The sequence below is a fragment of the Syngnathoides biaculeatus genome, chromosome 9 (genome assembly GCF_019802595.1).
Source record: "Syngnathoides biaculeatus isolate LvHL_M chromosome 9, ASM1980259v1, whole genome shotgun sequence".
In the NCBI taxonomy this organism is placed as follows: domain Eukaryota; kingdom Metazoa; phylum Chordata; class Actinopteri; order Syngnathiformes; family Syngnathidae; genus Syngnathoides; species Syngnathoides biaculeatus.
This window is the reverse complement of record NC_084648.1, coordinates 22,175,987-22,194,895: the sequence shown is the minus strand read 5'-3', so window position 1 is coordinate 22,194,895 and position 18,909 is coordinate 22,175,987. Positions and strand designations below refer to the sequence as shown.

The following is an 18,909-nucleotide window of genomic DNA, read 5'->3' as shown; positions in this document are numbered from 1 at the left end:
GTTGCGCATGCACTGCTAGTACCACTGCCTGAAGTTGATGCTTCACTATCTTGATATTTTAGGAACAGATTCATACCAACGGAAGATGAGGGAGTCTTCGCCAAATCAGCGTGTCTCCTGTTTTTCCGGTGCAACTCCAGCGCTTTGATGCCAATCTTTTGGATCTCGACGAACCCAGCTCCCAAACTCCTTACTTTCAACCCAAGCTTCTTGGAAAAATGCACTTCCCCGTGATACAAGTTGGATTGCTGAAAGAACTACGCTACGTCGTAACGAAGACAAAGTGAAATGCTTACTCACGCAAACAAACAATGGAATATCAACAAGATGGCGACTAGTTGTCAACACGGTGACTTCCGTTGACAATTTCCGGCTGTTTTGGACGCCAGACGGATCGCTATCTTTTTTTAAATAAAAGATCAAATTTTTTTTAAGGAGAATTTTGGCGTAGAGGTCCTCCCATTTATTTTTTTTAATTTAAGGCCTTTTAGGGGATTGGCCGGTTTTCGCGGATTTTTAAGGACTTTTAGAGCCCCTAAATACACCTTCGAAAATTTTGGGTTTTTTAGGGACTTTTCGGGCCGCGTGCGAACCCTATTAGATATATGGACAGACTAGTCTAACATTAGAACTTAGATCAAGTCAAAGTAAATCACAATCTCATTTATTATAGTTAGATAGTACCGAGTTTCTTTTGGCTTGTCCTGTTAGGGGTCGCCACAGCATGACATCTCAGATGAACGCTCATATTTGTTTGGCACATCTTTTACACCGGATGCCCTTCCTGACGCAACTCCACTTGGGGAATAGAGGCCCCAGCGAGATATGAACTCACAATCGGTTTGCCAGACCAATGCTCTAACCACTGAGCTATGGGGCCTCTGAGCTATGGTTAGATACTGAAACATTATCTGTTTTTTTTTCTCCCAGAAATGTTTTCAGTGTAACTGAATTTCCTTTGACATGGCTCATGATGTTGATGACTCTCAACGTAAATGCGCTCAGAGTACGTGAAGCAGCTCGGAACGTGTGCATTTGGCATCGCTTCGGAACATGCTCAGTACAGTTAACTTGCATTTCCTATTTCCGGGCGAATACTGACTGTTTCGGATCAGGCTTTTTTGTTACCAACGTTTATGGAATAAACCCGTAAACTAATGTCAAAACCAACGTTCCCTCTAATTGTTACGTGTCTGAGCAAAAACACTACGGCTGTGAGCGCCCCCTTTGACCACCGTGCGCAACATCAGACGTATGCACTGTGGTCAGATCACTGTCATCCATTGAAGTTACATGGCTCATTCAAAGATTCAGATTACAGCATTTACATCAGAACATTTCTAAGAACAATTTTGTTTTTGCAAACTTACAATGAAAATGTCAAACAAAAAAATACATTGCTAACTAAACCAAGCCAACTATGAACTATAAATTTCAAAGGTCGCTTGCAACTTTGTTTCACTTTTTTAACCCAATTATATCCCTGTCTGTTTTTCTTGGTGTAAAAAAACTGAATTATTGCTTCAAGAGTATCTTGAGCAATGCATGTTGAAAGCTGAATGATGCTCCCAAACAGTTTGAAGGTTAATGTTATGTTGCCTCCTATATTTAAAATACAGAATTTGTTTTTTGTGCACTGTATTGTCTGTGCTTTCATCCTCGATCAGGCTGTGCCTAGGTGGAATTTTAACTTCATACACCATCACATCCTGTACTTTCTACTTTGGCTTCAGTCCAGACCTTTTTTTACTGAAAAGAATTCATCCAGTTTCACCACTTTTTCTTCTATTATCAACACAGCCCGATATTCATTAAAGCAAGAGCACTTTTTTTTTACTCTTACCATTATTATTGAGAGTAAACACAAGCAGCATGTCTCACTCTCTGCTCTATGTTGCCGAGACTGTTTGGGTGGACGGTGTTTGTAATTGTGAGTGTACCCCTTTACGAGCCGAAAGCGGGGCGGAGTCAGGTAAACTAGCAGGACACCTGTGCTTCTGTCTTTTAAAAAAAAAAGAGTCAAGCTGTGGTTCACTGCGCTGGATTGTTTTCATGTGCGCTGAGGATGTCTAAGTATTTCTACTCGTAACAAATTTTACGTGCGTGATTTTTCGTGCTCGACTGAGCGGATTTGCGAGTGTGAAATGCCCGTCCAATCACAGTGAATGTAGCAGGGTGCTCAAATACTTATTTTCTTCACTGTATATATTTGTGGCATATGGTCAGGCACAGTTCGCTAATGAGAGTAAAAAAACGGTGCACACTTTTGTCCAGGAAAATACAGTACTTGAGATTAACTAGTAATACTAATACTAGTAGTTATTTGTTTTGTGAAAGTATTTTTTTATTTATTTATTTATTTATTTTTAAACAAAAATAGGTACAGTGAACCCTTGCTCATTCGCGGTTCACTGTTTGCAGCCCCGCTTATTTGTGGATTTTGGTCTCAAAAGACTTTTTTTTAAATTTTTATTTACCATATTTTCACAATTGTCTTAAGGTCTTAAATTCTCTTCAAATACTGTGTGACTTGTCCTACAAACAAACACACTTAAACACACTGGTTACCCTGTTTGCATGTACGCCAACAAGTGTTTTAGCATATACGTAACTTACCATATGATGCTGCAGTGAGTAACAATTGCATTTCACATCTGGAAACAGAAGCAGCTTACATTGCCATACACTGCCTGTGTAGGCAGGTCATTACTGATGATGTTGTACACACTCACCATGTCACATCAAAACTAAAATATTAACTTCACAGCAAACAGAATAACATAACTAAGCAAACATCAAAACAAAAAAATGACTCCCAAATAATCGACACAAAACATGCACTTTAAAGACTATTTAAATGCTCCCAGCAAGCATTGTGGCACTATGGAGGTCACTAGTGCTACACCAGCATAGCTTCATAGTAAAAGAGTGCGGGTACTACACTGGCCTGCCTGCAGTCCAGATCAGCCTACCGTCGAAAGTCAGGGGTGTGTTAAAAGTGTAAAATTGACAACGGAAACCCCGGACTGTACATCAAGCAGGAATGGGAAAGAATTCCTCTTACAAAGCTTGAACAACTAGTGTCCTCAGTTCCCAAACACTTGTTGAATGTGTTAAAAAGTTCAAAGATTGTACTTCGAACTTCTACAACCGTTTGAGAAAATTGTGTAGTTGTTGTGAAAGTACAAACATTGTATTGATTTTAAAAACTTTGAAGTTGATTTTTAAATTGAGCGGGTTAGGATTCGGTTTAGGTTAGTGAATCAGGTTTGCGCAAAATTTGGGTGTGTGTTCCACTAAGTACAGTTTATTTTTTCAGGCAACAATGATGAAATGTGTGTTATAATTTTGTGCAATATAATCAAGAAATATGGTTGTTTTTCCTGTTTTATTTTCCAGATGAGAATTAATACACCATGAAACAGTATCAAAAATGTAAACATAATTGAAAGAATCATATTAATTCCCATCTCTATTTCAAAACAAAACCAGAGATTTAAATGATTTTTCTTAATTTTATTTTGCATCTCAAAAACTTTTGCGAACACAGGTATTAACTCTTATGTGGAAATGTACCCTATGGGTGTCTGTGAAAGAATTTATGACTATTTTAGTTATTGTTCGAATTGTTTTATCATGCATTTGTTAGTCTTGCTCTGAATTGTACTCCGTGAGCTGCGTGCGAGACTTAAAAGTGTGACCCAGTGACACCTGGGAGGCGATGGCCCCCTTGCGACCTCAAGCAGATTCTCCCGTACATTGGGAAGTGATGTCTCCATTGTGACCTCACCGCGTTTTCCTGCTGACCTTAAACAGATACTCCTCAACACGGGGAGGCAATGTTTCCCTTCCACCACATGCGGATACTCCCAAACGCCATAAACATGTCTTTGAACAATGCCCTGTTTTCTTTTGTGGGTTTATCAGGACACTTTCCAACCTTGAAGAAACATGTACCTAGTGTTTATGTTGGGGTGGGTATAGTCATCTGTACTAAGTAACCATGTAACCTGAGAACGCAATAAAAAGAGCAACAATATTTAGCTGACTTAGAACATGGTTTGGTGGTGCAGCTGGTCAGCCAAACCCATTTTCCTCATGAGCCGATTAAAGACCTCTTCATTGTCCCTAATTAATTGCATATTCAGTCCTGCGGTTGGGTGTCGAACCTGACAGTGTTAAACTCATGTTTGTTGCAGGCCACGTTGTACTTATGGTTTCCCTCAGGGTGCCATTATGACTGAAATCATAAATATCTTTCATCACATCATCATATTTACATGTGAAATTTCTAACTAGTATTGGAATCAGAAACCGATTTTTTTTTAACCATTGTTCATGTTTTGCAACAAAAAATACTTATATCTTATATAATATCTTAACATTATCATTTATGACACATAGCAATTTTACATTTTCGTAAACATTTTCACAAGAATCATGGAAGTTGACACAGATGATTTGCTTCACAGGCCACATAAAATTATGTGACGGGACAATTCTGGCTACTGAACCTTGATTTGACAGCTGTTGTATAGAGTCCTGCTCACCATTATTGGTATGCTTTTTTTTTCCATTAACTGTATACTATCTTCAGAAATAAATTGAAATATGCCAAACATCATCAGGATCTTTTTAATTAGAGGTCCAAAGTATATATTTTTTTCATGTTGGACATTGTATATTCCAAGAACAAAAAAGAAAACAGTATCTTCGTCTTTCTTCTTTTCCTTTCGGCTTGTCCCGTTAGGGGTCGCCACAGCGTGTCATCTTTTTCCATCTTAGCCTATCTTCTGCAGCTTCCTCTCTAATCCCAAATGCCCTCATGTCTTCCCTCACCACATCCATAAACCTTCTCTTTGGTCTTCCTCTCGCTCTTTTGCCTTGCAGCTCCAACCTCAGCACCCTACCACCAATATACTCACTCTCTCGCCTCTGAACATGTCAAAACCATTGAAGTCTGCTCTCTCGAATCTTATCTCTAAAACATCCAACTTTGGCTGTCCCTCTAATGAGCTCATTTCTAATTCTATCCAACCTGCTCACTCCGAGCGAGAACCTCAACATCTTCATTTCTGCTACCTCCAGTTCTGCTTCCTGTTGTTTCTTAAGTGCCACCGTCTCTAATCCGTACATCATGGCCGGCCTCGCCACTGTTTTGTAAACTTTGCCCTTCATCCGAGCAGACTCTTCTGTCACATAACACACCAGCCACCTTCCGCCAGCTGTTCCAACCTGCTTGGACCCGTTTCTTCACTTCCTTACCACTCACCATTGCTCTGGATTGTTGACCCTAAATATTTGAAGTCCTCCACCCTCGCTATCTCTTCTGCCTGTAGCCTCACTTTTCCCCCTCCACCTCTCATTCACGCACATATATTCTGTTTTACTTTGGCTAATCTTCATTCCTCTCCTTTCCAGTGCATGTCTCCATCTTTCTAATTGTTCCTCTGCATGCTCCCTGCTTTCACTGCATATCACAATATCATCTGCGAACATCATGGTCCAAGGGGATTCCAGTCTAACCTCATCTGTCAGCCTATCCATTACCACTGCTAACAGGAAGGGGCTCAGAGCTGATCCCTGATGCAGTCCCACCTCCACCTTAAATTCCTCAGTCACACCTAAGGCACACCTCACCATTGTTCTCCTGCCATCATACATGTCCTGTACTATTTTAACATACTTCTCTGCCACACCAGACTTATGCATGCAGTACCACAGTTCCTCTCTTGGTACTCTGTCATAGACTTTCTCTAGATCCACAAAGACACAATCTAGCTCCTTCTGACCTTCTCTGTACTTTTCCACTAGCATCCTCAAGGAGAGTAATGCATCTGTGTTACTCATTCTAGGCATGAAGCCATACTGTTGCTTGCAGATCCCTACTTCTGTCATGAGTCTAGCCTCCACTACTCTTTCCCATAACTTCATTGTGTGGCTCATCAACTTTATTCCTCTATAATTCCCACAGCTCTGAACATCGCCTTTCTTCTTAAAAATGGGAACTACAACACTTTTCCTCCATTCTTCAGGCATCTTTTCGCCCGCTAGTATTCTGTTGAATAAGTTGGTCAAAAACTCCACAGCCATCTCTCCAAATTGCTTCCATACCTCTACCGGTATGTCATCAGGACCAACTGCCTTTCCATTTTTCATCCTTTGTAGTGCCTTTCTGACTTCGCCCTTAGTAATCATTCCCACTTCCTGGTCCTTCACACTTGCCTCTTCAACTCTTCCTTCTCTCTCATTTTCTTCATTCATCAACTTCTCAAAGTATTATTTCCATCTATTGAGTACACTACTGGCACCAGTCAACACATTTCAGTCTCTATCCTTAATCACCCTTACCTGCTGCACATCCTTCCCATCTCTATCCCTCTGTCTGGCCAACCTGTAGAGATCCTTTTCTCCTTCTTTCGTGTCCAACCTGGTGTACATGTCTTCATATGCCTCTTGTTTAGCCTTTGCCACCTCTACCTTTGCCCTACGTCGCATCTCGATGTACTCCTTTCGCCTCTCCTCAGTGTCCCACTTCTTCTTTGCTAATCTCTTTCCTTGTATGACTCCCTGTATTTTGGGGTTCCAACACCAAGTCTCCTTCTCCCATTTCCTACCAGAAGACACACCAAGTTCTCTCCTGCCTCTCTGATTACCTTGGCTGTTGTCGTCCAGTCTTCCAGGAGCTTCTGCTGTCCATCGAGAGCATGTCTCATCTCTTTCCGAAAGGCCGCACAACATACTTCCTTTCTCAACTTCTCTGCTCTACCTTTGTCTTCTTCATCTTCCTACCCACCACCAGTCATCCTACACACCACCATCCTATGGTGTCGAGTTACACTCTCCCCTACCACTACTTTACAGTCAGTAATCTCCTTCAGATTACATCGTCTGCACAAAATATAATCCACCTGCATGCTTCTACCTCCACTCTTGTCGGTCACTATATGTTCCTCCCTCTTCTGAAAATAAGTGTTCACTACAGCAATCTCCATCCTTTTTGCAAAGTCCACCACCATCTGTCCCTCAAAATTACTTTCCTGGATGCCGTACTTACCCATCACTTCTTCATTGCCCCTGTTTCTTTTACCAATATGTCCATTACAATCTGCACCAATCACAACTCTCTCGCTGTCTGGGATGCTCAGAACTACTTCATCTAGTTCCTTCCAGAATTTCTCTTTCAACTCTAGGTCACATCCTACCTGTGGGGCATAGCCGCTAACCACATTATACATAACACCATCAATTTCAAATTTTAGTCTCATCACTCGATCTGATACTCTTTCCACCTCCAAGACATTCTTAGTATACACAACAAAATTGGTCCCCATGTTTAATATTTTGTTTTACACCATTTGGCAGCGATGGCAGCCTCCAAATGTTTCTTGAATCCCTCTATAAGCTTTTTTAAATTTTTTACGTGGTATTTCCTCCCTCTCGTCCTTTGCTGTTTTTTTCAAACTCTTGAAAATTTGAGGGGTTCTTTTCCATGGTGACAGGATTCAGCTCCCCCCAAAGATTTTCAATTGCTTGAGATCAGGACCGATAGCTGGGCATTATAAAAGTCTATTTTTTCACTTTTCAACCATTGCTGTTCTTTTGGGGTTGTTTTGGGTCTTGGTCTGCTGGAATGATCCATGACCTTCACCTGAAACCAGATTTTCTTACATGAGGTAAGACATTTAGCTCTAAAATCTGTTAATAATGTTCTGATGTGGCGGCACAGTGGGTCAGCTCGAAAAGTGTTGGCCTCATTGTTCTGAGGTACCGGGTTCAATCCCGGACCCACCTGTTTAGAGTTTGCATGTTCTCCCTGTGCCTGTGTGGTTTTCCTCCCACATCCCAAAAACATGCAACATTAATTGGAAACTCTAAAGTGCCCCTAGGTGTGATTGTGAGTGTGGCTGTTTGTCTCTATGTGCCCTGCGATTGGCTGCCAATCAGTTCAGGGTCTACCCTGCCTCCTGCCCGTTGAAAATTGGGAGAGGCTCCAGCACTCCTCGCTACCCTTTTGAGGACAACCGGCTAAGAAAATGGACGGATGGATGAATGGAGACATCTCAATTTTAGAACCACTTTTTGTTTTTCTTGTTTATATTTAGCAGAACCAATCTCAATAAGGCTTACTTGTGGTTCATCACCACGTATTCAAGAATTTTGGAGTGTTATTTATTTATTTCCAACCAAACCATGTTCGGGGTTTAAGAATATTGTCGGCAGGCTGAACTCCCCCAATGAAGTCAAACGCTACTGATTTAATTATTATTTTTTGCATGGCACCACTATTAAAAGCGTAACATTGTCATTTTAGTAACATTAAGCAATGTGTTTGTTTTTTTTTTTTTGTATATTCCTAATATACAACAACTGCTGCGGGTTGATGTGATTTTGTATTTATGGATTAAAATATAGTATGCTGTACTGTACTGTATTCAGTTTTGTCTGCATCTACAAGAAAAAGAAGTAACAGAAGTAAAAAGTCTTAAACTCATGGTTCATGCCAAATAGCTGATTCAGATCTGCATTTTTGATTCAACTTCCTGATACAATTTGATTGTTCTTCTATCTTTTTTGTCATGGCCTGTGTTATTTTAAATTAGCATCATATACACATACATTCAGGACAAAGTGTCATGAATAAACAGAATATAACAATGGACAAAGACAAACAACAAAACAAAAACAGGACGTTTTTTTTTTATTAATAACTTCATGTTTAAGCATGTTGTGTCTGTCCGTTGGTTTTAAGCGGAATCCCTTTTATCAAGACAGTCACGGTCTAAAGCCGTTTTTTTAATATTGTTAAAATAAAAAAATGAATAAAAAAATGAAATATTGTTTAATCATTTGAGACGCTGTCTCACTTGACCCTCAATCACACGGCATGTGAGGATGTTAGCAAACTTACCAAGTCCAGTTCAGATAACCATAGGCATAATTTAAATGGGAAGTACTGATCTATCAAGTTTCACTTCGACGGTCTATTTGTGTATTTCGGTGTGATTGAGGTGTGTCGTTCTTGTTTAGGGAATATGAGTTCAATTCATTTACTCACCCGCGCTCCAGAATGATTCTCGGCGATCGGTTTGGTTAATGAAGACCACAACACGACTAATACAAAAAACGTAACAATGAGAAGTAAACAACGGAAGATAAATCCGACTTTTAGTCTCATTTTGGAAGATCTTTCTATGGAGTGTTGAAGTGAACACCTTAACACAAGTTGCTATTCGTTGTTCATGTGTACAGGCAGGTACTGTGTATGTCTCATTTCTATAATTATAACCTCGATCCTCCCTCCTCTGTTATACGTGCACTCTGTGAAACGGGAAAACGTACCATTGCCAAGAGAAATGAGAGGTAATGGAAATGGCGAATAAAGATGACGTATTTCCATTGCCAGATTTACGTCCCGACATGGCGGCCATATTGGAGAGGTGTAGGTTCCTTTCAAAGGCAATTCTTTCATTTAAATTAAAGTTGAACTAAATTCATTGTTGTGTTTTGCTTTTAAATACATGACATATGTTTGAAGGTATGTGCTGAGAACATATGTTAAGACTGAGAACACTATAGTACTGAATTGTTGCGATTGTTGAGGTTAAGTGAAGCCTGATGAAGCATTGATGCTTTCCAAACAATTGTTTCGAAAAAGAGTCAAAGCTTCAAGCCTTCGGTGGCGGTGCCAACTGGTGGACGACTTCAGGCATTCTATAGAACAAAGTTGAAGCAATGTCACTCTTTCCCATCAATTTTAGCTCCGTAAATGCTGTTCGTTCAACTCAGAAAATGGATAGATCATCATCCATGCATCCAGATAGAGCAGTACTTCCCATTAAAATTATGCCTATGGTTATCCGAACTCAACCTGATAAGTTTGCTAACATCCTCACATGCCGTGTGACTGTGGGTCATGTGAGACAGCATCTCAAGTGATGAAACAATATTTTATCAATTTTTTAAAAAACGGCTTTAGACCAAGACTGTCTTGATTAAAGTGGGATTCCGCTTAAAACCAACGGACAGACACAACATGCTGATAGCCTCTTGTCCTCACAAGGGTCGTGGGAGTGCTGGAGCCTGCCCCAATTATCATGGCAAGAAGCAGGGTATATACCCTGAGCTGGTTGCCTGCCAGTTGCAGTGCACAAAGAAACTGAGACAAATCACACTCAAAATCAAACCTAAGGACAATTTACAGTTACAGTTACAGTTTCCAATTAATGGATGTTTTTGGGAGGAAAGGTCCCCTTAGAAACCCCACACACGCACACAGAGAACATGCATACTCCACATAGGAGTACACCATCCCGGTCCTCAGAACTGTAACGCCAATGCTCTAACCAGTTGTTCCACCACTATTATGGACTTGTCACAGTTAAATCGTATTATGATGCAAGTGTATCTGGAAATGTAGACATCAACTAATCCCTGCTAATTCGGCGAGCTGAACAAATAATATGTAGTTAAAGGGCAAGTGTTTTATGTCCATAAGATGACGTTGTAGCGCCGGAGAAAAGGAGTCGGAGGCGGAGTGTCGGACACAGGAACAGAACTTGCTTTATTGTTCGACATCAAAAACACTACTCGCCTAACGGCGGGAACTTTGTTAACCTTTACTCCGGAAGCGCAACAACAAAAACAGTCCGTGCGGAACCCCGCACCCCAACTCAAGGTCCCACGGGTGAAATATGTAAACACCACACAAGCCCCCCCAGAATTCACCCATAGTCAAAATCCTCGTGCCGTGGAGGGATGACGACCCGACCCCGGCGGGTGTGCACTGTAGGGGCCGAGGGGGGCGGGGCCGCACTGTCCATTGAGTCATGGGACAAGGGCCCAGGCGGGGTCAAGGGCACCCCGGCAGGCGCAGGGGCACAGGGCAAAGGGGACGACCCCAGCGCGGGGGGAGGGCCAACCCCAAAGGCTGGGCAATGTCCAGGTGCGCGGGTTTGACTCTGTCCACGGAAACAGTCTCGGGTCTTCCGCCAATGTCCACGAGCAGGCTCTTATCCCCGTGCCCCAGGACCCTGAACGGCCCGTCGTATTGGGGGCGGAGAGGTCCACGGTGGGCGTCATGACGAACAAACACAAAATCCGCAGAGCGCAGGTGACGGGGCAGCCGGGCAGCTGGGGTGCCATGTTGCGACGTGGGAACCGGCGCGAACCCTTTTGCGGCCTCCAGCAGGGAGGACCGTTGCCTGGCTGCGGACCAGGGCGCTGTGGCGTCTGGGATGAATTCGCCGGGGACCCGCAGTGGCTGGCCGTAGACGAGTTCGGCGGATGAGGAGAACAGGTCCTCCTTGGGGGCGCACCTGAGGCCGAGCATGACCCACGGGAGCTTATCCAACCAGTTGCCGTCCATCAAGCCAGCACGCAGGTGGAACCGCTCGCAAAGACCGTTCGCCTGGGGGTGATAGGCGGTAGTGCGGTGCAGCTTGACCCCCAAATTCTCAGCGACTGCGTTCCAGAGTTCAGAGGTAAACTGAGGGCCACGATCTGAGGAAAGGTCGCACGGTGTCCCAAAGCGCGCAACCCACGTGCCGATGAACGCCCGGGCCACGTCTGACGACGTTGTCGAGGAGAGGGGAACGGCTTCGGGCCAGCGGGTTGTCCTGTCCACCATGGTGAGCAAGTAGGTGAATCCATGCGAGGGAGGAAGTGGACCTTCCAAGTCGACGTTGACGTGGTCAAACCTCCTCTTGGGGACAGCGAAAGGCTCCAAGGGGGCTTTTGTGTGGCGATGCACCTTAGCCCGCAGACAGGCCACGCATGAGTCGACCCAGGCCTGCACATCCTTCTTGAGACCGCGCCACACGAACTTCTGGGCCACCAGCCTCACGGACGGTTTCCTTCCGGGGTGGGAGAGGTTGTGGACCGCCTCAAAAACAACTCTTCGCCAGTTTGCAGGGACCAGCGGCCAAGGCTGATCAGCCGAGAGGTCGCACAGCAACCTGACGCCCGAGTCACCAACCGCGACTTCCTCCAGGTGCAAACCCGTGTCAGAAGTCTTGAGGGCCTGCACTCCGTGGTCCGAGGCCTGGTCTGCGCTCATGCGGGAGTAGTCGAGACCCAGATGCACAGTGCCGACGATCGCCCTGGAGAGGCAGTCCGCAACCGCATTGGATCTGCCGGCGATGTGTTGGATGTCCGTAGTGTACGCCGAGATGAACGACAGTTGGCGTTGCTGGTGGGCGGACCACGGCTCGGCCACCTTGGACGTGGCGAAAGTGAGGGGTTTATGGTCCACATATGCCGTGAACTCACGGCCTTCCAATAGGGAGCGGAAGTGGCGGATCGCCAGCCAGAGGCCGAGGAGCTCTCTATCGAACGTGCTGTATTTGCGCTCCCTGGGGACCAGCTGAGGGCTGAAAAAGGCAAGCGGTTGCCAGGCGCCGCCGACCCACTGTTCGAATACGGCTCCAACAGCGTAGTCCGATGCATCGGTAGTGAGAGCGACAGCGGCCCCGTGGGTCGGGTGGGCCAGCATAGTGGCACGACTCAGCGCGGCCTTCGTAGCCTCGAAGGCTTCCATCCTCTCGGCCGTCCATTCAATGTCCCGGTTGGGGGCCTTGTCTTTAAGAGCCTCATAGAGCGGGCGCATGATGTGAGCCGCCCGGCGGATGAACCGGTGGTAGAAAGTCACCATCCCCAGGAACTCCTGGAGGCCCCGAGCCGAGCGAGGTCGGGGAAAAGCGGAGACGGCCTCCACCTTTGCCGGAAGGGGGCGGGGCCGTTCTTGTCTATGAGGTGCCCAAGGAACTGGAAAGAGGGCACCCCGAAAACACACTTCGCCGGGTTGATGATCAGGCCATGCTGCTCAAGTCTTGCGAAGAGGTCGCAGAGGTGCATCAGATGTTCATCCTCCGAGGAGCTGGCGACGAGGATGTCATCCAAATAGACAAACACAAATGGCAAGTCCCTGAGCACAGAATCCATTAAACACTGGAAAGATTGTGCCGCGTTTTTAAGACCAAACGGCATCCTCAGAAACTCGAACAGTCCAAACGTAATGATTACAGCTGTCTTGGGAACGTCTGAGGGGTGCACGGGAACCTGGTGATACCCGCGCACCAGGTCGACCTTGGAGAACAGGATTTTGCCCGCCAGGTGGGCTGAGAAGTCCTGAATGTGTGGAACAGGGTAGCGGTCGGGCGTAGTGGCATCGTTAAGGCGGCGGTAGTCACCACACGGTCGCCACCCACCACTCGGTTTAGGAACGATGTGTAGTGGCGAGGCCCATGGGCTATCCGAGCGGCGAACGATGCCCAGACGCTCCATGTTGGCAAACTCGGACTTAGCGATTGCTAGCTTCTCGGGGTCAAGCCGTCGGGCCCTCGCGTGAATCGGGGGCCCTTGGTCTCAATGTGGTGCTCGACCCCATGTTTAGTCGTGGCAGAGGAGAAAGTGGGCCGTGTCAAGCCAGGGACCTCACCAAGGAGGAGTTGGTACTTGGTGCCGTCCAAGAGCGAACTGGAGACCACCATAAGTCGCCTCATTGCGGACGCAGGCGACCGTGGAAAATGTCAGTGCATCCACCAGACGGCCCCTCTTAACATCCACCAGCAGCCCGTGGGCACAAAAAAAATCAGCGCCGAGGAGAGGGAATGAGACATTGGCAGTGACAAAGTCCCATGTGAAGCACTGACTCCCGAAACACAAGTCCACAGTCCTCATGCCATAAGAGCGGATAGGGGAGCCATTAGCAGACAGTAGGGGTGGCCCATGAGTCCCGCCAGCGGCATCCTCCGCAGTGGCCGTCAGGACGCTCCTCTGGCCGCCGGTGTCGCAAAGGAATTTACGCCCGGAAAGGTTGTCCTTGACAAACAGCAGCCGGCTCTTCGCGCCCATGCTCACAGCCGCTGTAAAGCGTGGGCTTTGGCGTTTCCCGACGCGTCGTAGTTGCAAGGGGCGCAGCACCTCTTCGCTTTCGCACCGAAAAGGGCATGGAAGTAGCACAAGCCTGTGCTAGCACGGCCGTCGGTGGCAATGGGGCCCCTGCTGGATGCCAACCCCCGCGCCCGGAGGCGAGTAACTGCGCGTCGCGGCCAGCGTCTCAGGGGAGAAGCGCTGGGTTGCCAGGAAGAAACGGTCGGCCTCCTCGGCCAGGGCCCGGGGCTCAGTGACAGTACTGTTAGCGAGCGCCGTCTGAACATGCGGTGGCATATGCCTGATGTTGGAATTTTATTTCTAAATCATCATAAACTTAAGTTAGTAATCTGACTCCAATTTGTGACCTTACCCAACTGCCACTCATCCAACGATACGCGCGCTCGTTCTCCAATAGAAAGGTATCAGGAAGCCGGCATTTTCACACACGAGTGGATTTATTCCTTCAACAAACACCTGGGTCTTGGGTCCCTCTCATTACAACACTGTACGTCTCTGTTCCCTGCAGCCGACTTACTCTACATCCGAGTTGCCCAGAACAATTTTAAAGTACAATCTACTAATTCACTATTGGTTCTGTGTCTCCTGCAGGTATCCCTTGGCGCTCTCTCATTGGTCTCCTTTGGTCCGCCGGATGTTGGCCCTGCAGAATCGCGTGCTGGCTCCTCCTGGTGGTGGTTTCCTGACAGTAGTTTTTCCACCAACTGCCTCTGAGTCCTCTCGTCTCCGCACCCTCCTTGCAGTTAGCACCATCTGTTCGAAAACATTCCCTTCTTGCACATTCTTGCACCACATACTGTTTCATTCCACTAGTCACACACTCAGCACTTTACAGTCTCACACTTTCATACACAGGATGCAGCAACATCTAATGAACTACTTTAAGCTCAAACTCTTATATTCCTTTACTGAGAAACAGTTCCATGAAAATGAAATTGGGCTCTTCCTTGCCCAGCAGGTTTAGCATCATTTCCATGAGTTCGCAAGGTTTGCTGTCCCCCAGTCCATTAATAGCCAACAGACGTCGGGCACGCTCTGGCCGTGAAAGCTCAAAAACCTTGAGAAGGTGAGCCTTGATCCCAGCATACTTATCTCGGGGCCGGGGGAGAGGTGATGAAGTTCACTGCTCTGGCCGCCGTTGAGCTCCCGAGTGCTGAGACAACATGGTAGTAACGCGTGGAATCATCTGAGATCCCACGGAGGGCGAACTGAGCCTCTGTCTGTGCGAACCACGCTGCCGCGGACGTCTCCCAAAACTCCGGCAATTTGAGGATGGCGGTTGCCATGTTCGTTTCAGTCTCGAAAACGCCGGGACTGACGTCGGGGTCACCAGTGTAGCACCGGAGAAAAGGAGTCGGAGGCACTACTCGCCTAATGGTAGGAACTCTGTTAACCTTTACTCCGGAAGCGCAACAACAAAAACAGTCCGTGCGGAACCCCGCATCCCAACTCGAGGTCCCGCGGGTGAACACCACAACGTACGTGGGGAGAAGACGCAAAGTCCACACAGGCAGGGGTGTGATTTGAACCCCAGACCTCAGAGGCCAACACTCTGTTAGTTGTGCCACTGTGCCGAGGATGAAAGTCCATATTGTTTTGAAACATAAAACCTTTTCGCATGAGCAGAGGTCCAAGGACATGACTATAAAAAAAAGTCTATTGGTGACTTCACACTGCACGCAGACTTGTCTGGAAAAAAGGACCAGAAGTGGTGAGTTCAATCTAAAATATTCATTAAAATGAGTCTTGATTTCCTTTTCTTCATGTTTCTCTTTGATGGAAATTACTGGCAGTACACTTTCACAACACTACATACAGGTTTTATTTTCCACATTCCATTACAGATACACACCCAGCTCTTCTCACAAACAAAGGTCACGTTCAAAAATACACTTCATGCATGTACACTTCACTCTGGAATGTCTGGATATGTTGTTGGAGTGTGCCCTTTGGTTATTCAGCGCACCACACTCTCGGAGTGCTGGAGTAGATTCCTGCTGCTCTAAGAAGACAGAGTCAGGCCAGACGAGATGTTTATAGGTAGAACTGACACATTCAATATGGGTAACACACTATGTATGTCTGCCAATGGCCAGCATGCCTATTTGTAAATTCATATGTATTGCCAGATTTGTGTTTTGCATACATACCAAATATTAGTTCAATTAGTTCTACCTTCAACTTCATCAGGTTTTATCCTGTTATGGGTTGTAGTTCTCCTGGTCAGGCTGGCTTAAGACGGCGCTAGGGATCGCAACCGGTTACAAATAACCAGTTATAACCAGGGTTGACGATCAAGAAGACGGGAGTGCAGGAACGGGGCATGAGTTGCAATGATCTGGCGAAGACCAGTCGTCCCCTGGGTCCTATAAATACAGGGGTTACTCAACGAGGATGAGGTGCAGGTGTGCGCCTCCGAATCAGCGCTGGTGCGCTGGGACCCGCCCCGACCATGACAACGACATTCATGGCATCTTAAAGCAACACCATTTCTTTTCTTTTACTTTTGCCATTATTATCGAGAGTAAACATTAAGCAGGATGTCTAGCTCTTTACTCCACTTTGCCCAGAGTGTGTTGCTAACTAAAGCAGCGGTGGTGCGCGCTGTCATTAAAAAACATATTGATGGGCTGGGTAAATACTGTAACATTTGTAATTATGAGTGTACCACTTTAAGAACGGAGAGGGGTGGTGTCAACTAGGCAGCATTTCTCGTTGTTAGAGAAAGTTCAGTGTGCTCCGAAATGCCCGCCCCCAAAAAAAAAAAAAAACACGTCAAAACTGCCTGTGTTAAAGACTGACATGCAGCCCCACCCTCTTCTGCGAGGTACTCGCCTGCAGTATTGAAAGTTTGACAGTCACACAAGGCACAGTTTTGCTACAATATGTTGATTATTTGTTTATTGCCACTCTCACCAAAGAACAAAGTGAGATTGATGCAGTTGCTTTGTTAAAACACCTCTCAATCGAAGCCCACAAAGCATCCTTATCAAAACTGCAGTTTGTATCACAAAAAGGTAAGTTTCTAGGACACATCCTCACTCAAGTAATAATGCTTTCTCCAGCTAGAGTGCAGGCTAGGGATCGCAACCGGTTACAAATAACCGGTTATAACCGGTTTTCGTTTTTTTTAAAACTGAAACACTTTCGAAATTGGTTAAAATTTCCAATCATTTCTTCCGGTTCCGGTACTCCACATTGCGCTATTTTTTCAAAATCATTTCCACTTTTTTCAAGTTTCGCTGTTAGAGTAAAGTTGGACTCAAAAGAACATTCAGTTAAATCAAAGAAACATCAAACATGGGATCGAGGAAACGCTCGGTATACTTTCATGCCCTTTCTGAAAGTCCGAAAGAAGAATGTTAACATTAAAACATTTTTACAAAAAAAGTAACAAAAATTTAACTTGCACGAGTGCATTGTTGAAAGACATGAAGACATACACCAGGTTGGACACGAAAGAAGGAGAAAAGGATCTCTACAGGTTGGCCAGACAGAGGGGTAGAGATGGGAAGGATGTGCAGCAGGTAAGGGTGATTAAGGATAAAGATTGAAATGTGTTGACTGGTGCCAGTAGTGTGCTAAATAGATGGAAAGAATACTTTGAGAAGTTGATGAATGAAGAAAATGAGAGAGAAGGAAGAGTTGAAGGGGCGAGTATGAAGGACCAGGAAGTGGCAATGATTACTGAGGGGGAAGTCAGAAAGGCACGACAAAGGATGAAAAATGGAAAGGCAGTTGGTCCTGATGACATACCGGTAGAGGTATGGAAGCAATTTGGAGAGATGGCAGTGTAGTTTTTGACCAACTTATTCAACAGAATACTAGCGGGCGAAAAGATGCCTGAAGAATGGAGGAAAAGTGTTGTAGTTCCCATTTTTAAGAACAAAGGGGATGTTCAGAGCTGTGGGAACTATAGAGGAATAAAGTTGATGAGCCACACAATGAAGTTATGGGAAAGAGTAGTGGAGGCTAGACTCAGGACAGAAGTAAGTATCTGCGAGCAACAGTATGGTTTCATGCCAAGAAAGAGTACCACAGATGCATTATTTGCCTTGAGGATGCTAGTGGAAAAGTACAGAGAAGGTCAGAAGGAGCTTCATTGTGTCTGTGGATCTAGAGAAAGCCTATGACAGAGTAGCAAGAGAGGAACTGTGGTACTGCATGTGTCAGTCTGGTGCGGCAGAGAAGTATGTCAAAATAGTACAGGACATGTATGATGGCAGGTGTGACAGAGGAATTTAAGGTGGAGGTGGGACTGCATGAGGGATCAGCTCTGAGCCCCTTCCTGTTTGCAGTGGTAATGGATAGGCTGACAGATGAGGTTAGACTGGAATCCCCTTGGACCATGATGTTCGCAGATGATATTGTGATATGCAGTGAAAGCAGGGAGCATGCAGAGGAACAATTAGAAAGATGGAGACATGCACTGGAAAGGAGAGGAATGAAGATTAGCCAAAGTAAAACAGAATATATGTGCGTGAATGAGAAAAGTGGAGGGGGAAGAGTGAGGCTGCAGGGAGAAGAGATAGCGAGGGTGGACGACTTCAAATATTTAGGGTCAACAATCCAGAGCAACAGTGAGTGTGGTAAGGAAGGAGAGAAACGGGTCCAAGCACGTTGGAACAGCTGGCGGAAGGTGTCTGGTGTGTTATGTGACAGAAGACTCTCTGCTAGGATGAAGGGCAAAGTTTACAAAACAGTGGTGAGACCAGGCATGATGTACGGATTAGAGACGGTGTCACTTAAGAAACAACAGGAAGCAGAACTGGAGGTGGCAGAAATGAAGATGTTGAGGTTCTCGCTCGGAGTGAGCAGGTTGGATAGGATTAGAAATGAGCTCATTAGAGGGATAGCTAAAGTTGGATGTTTTGCTGACAAGGTTCGAGAGAGCAGACTTCGATGGTTTGGACATGTTCAGAGGCGAGAGAGTGAGTATATTGGTGGTAGGGTGCTGAGGATGGAGCTGCCAGGCAAAAGGGTGAGAGGAAAACCAAAGAGAAGGTTTATGGATGT

General features: G+C 45.6%; 1 protein-coding gene and 1 non-coding gene across 4 annotated transcripts in view; both read right to left on the bottom strand.

Moving 5' to 3' along the window:
• galnt7 (UDP-N-acetyl-alpha-D-galactosamine: polypeptide N-acetylgalactosaminyltransferase 7) overlaps nucleotides 1-9,383 on the bottom strand; it is a 113,108-nt gene extending 103,725 nt beyond the window's left edge. For all 3 annotated transcript variants that reach the window (XR_009796549.1, XM_061830958.1, XM_061830959.1), the window contains exon 1: nucleotides 9,059-9,383. Coding sequence is in view for 2 of the 3 variants with exons in the window: in XM_061830958.1 (XP_061686942.1) it covers nucleotides 9,059-9,178 (120 nt within the window). In the remaining variant the exon portion in view is untranslated. The remainder of the gene's footprint in view (nucleotides 1-9,058) is intronic.
• On the bottom strand, nucleotides 811-880 carry trnaa-ggc (transfer RNA alanine (anticodon GGC)). Its single transcript has one exon. It is a non-coding gene; the product is annotated as a tRNA-Ala (tRNA).
• Nucleotides 9,384-18,909: the final 9,526 nt, after the last annotated feature.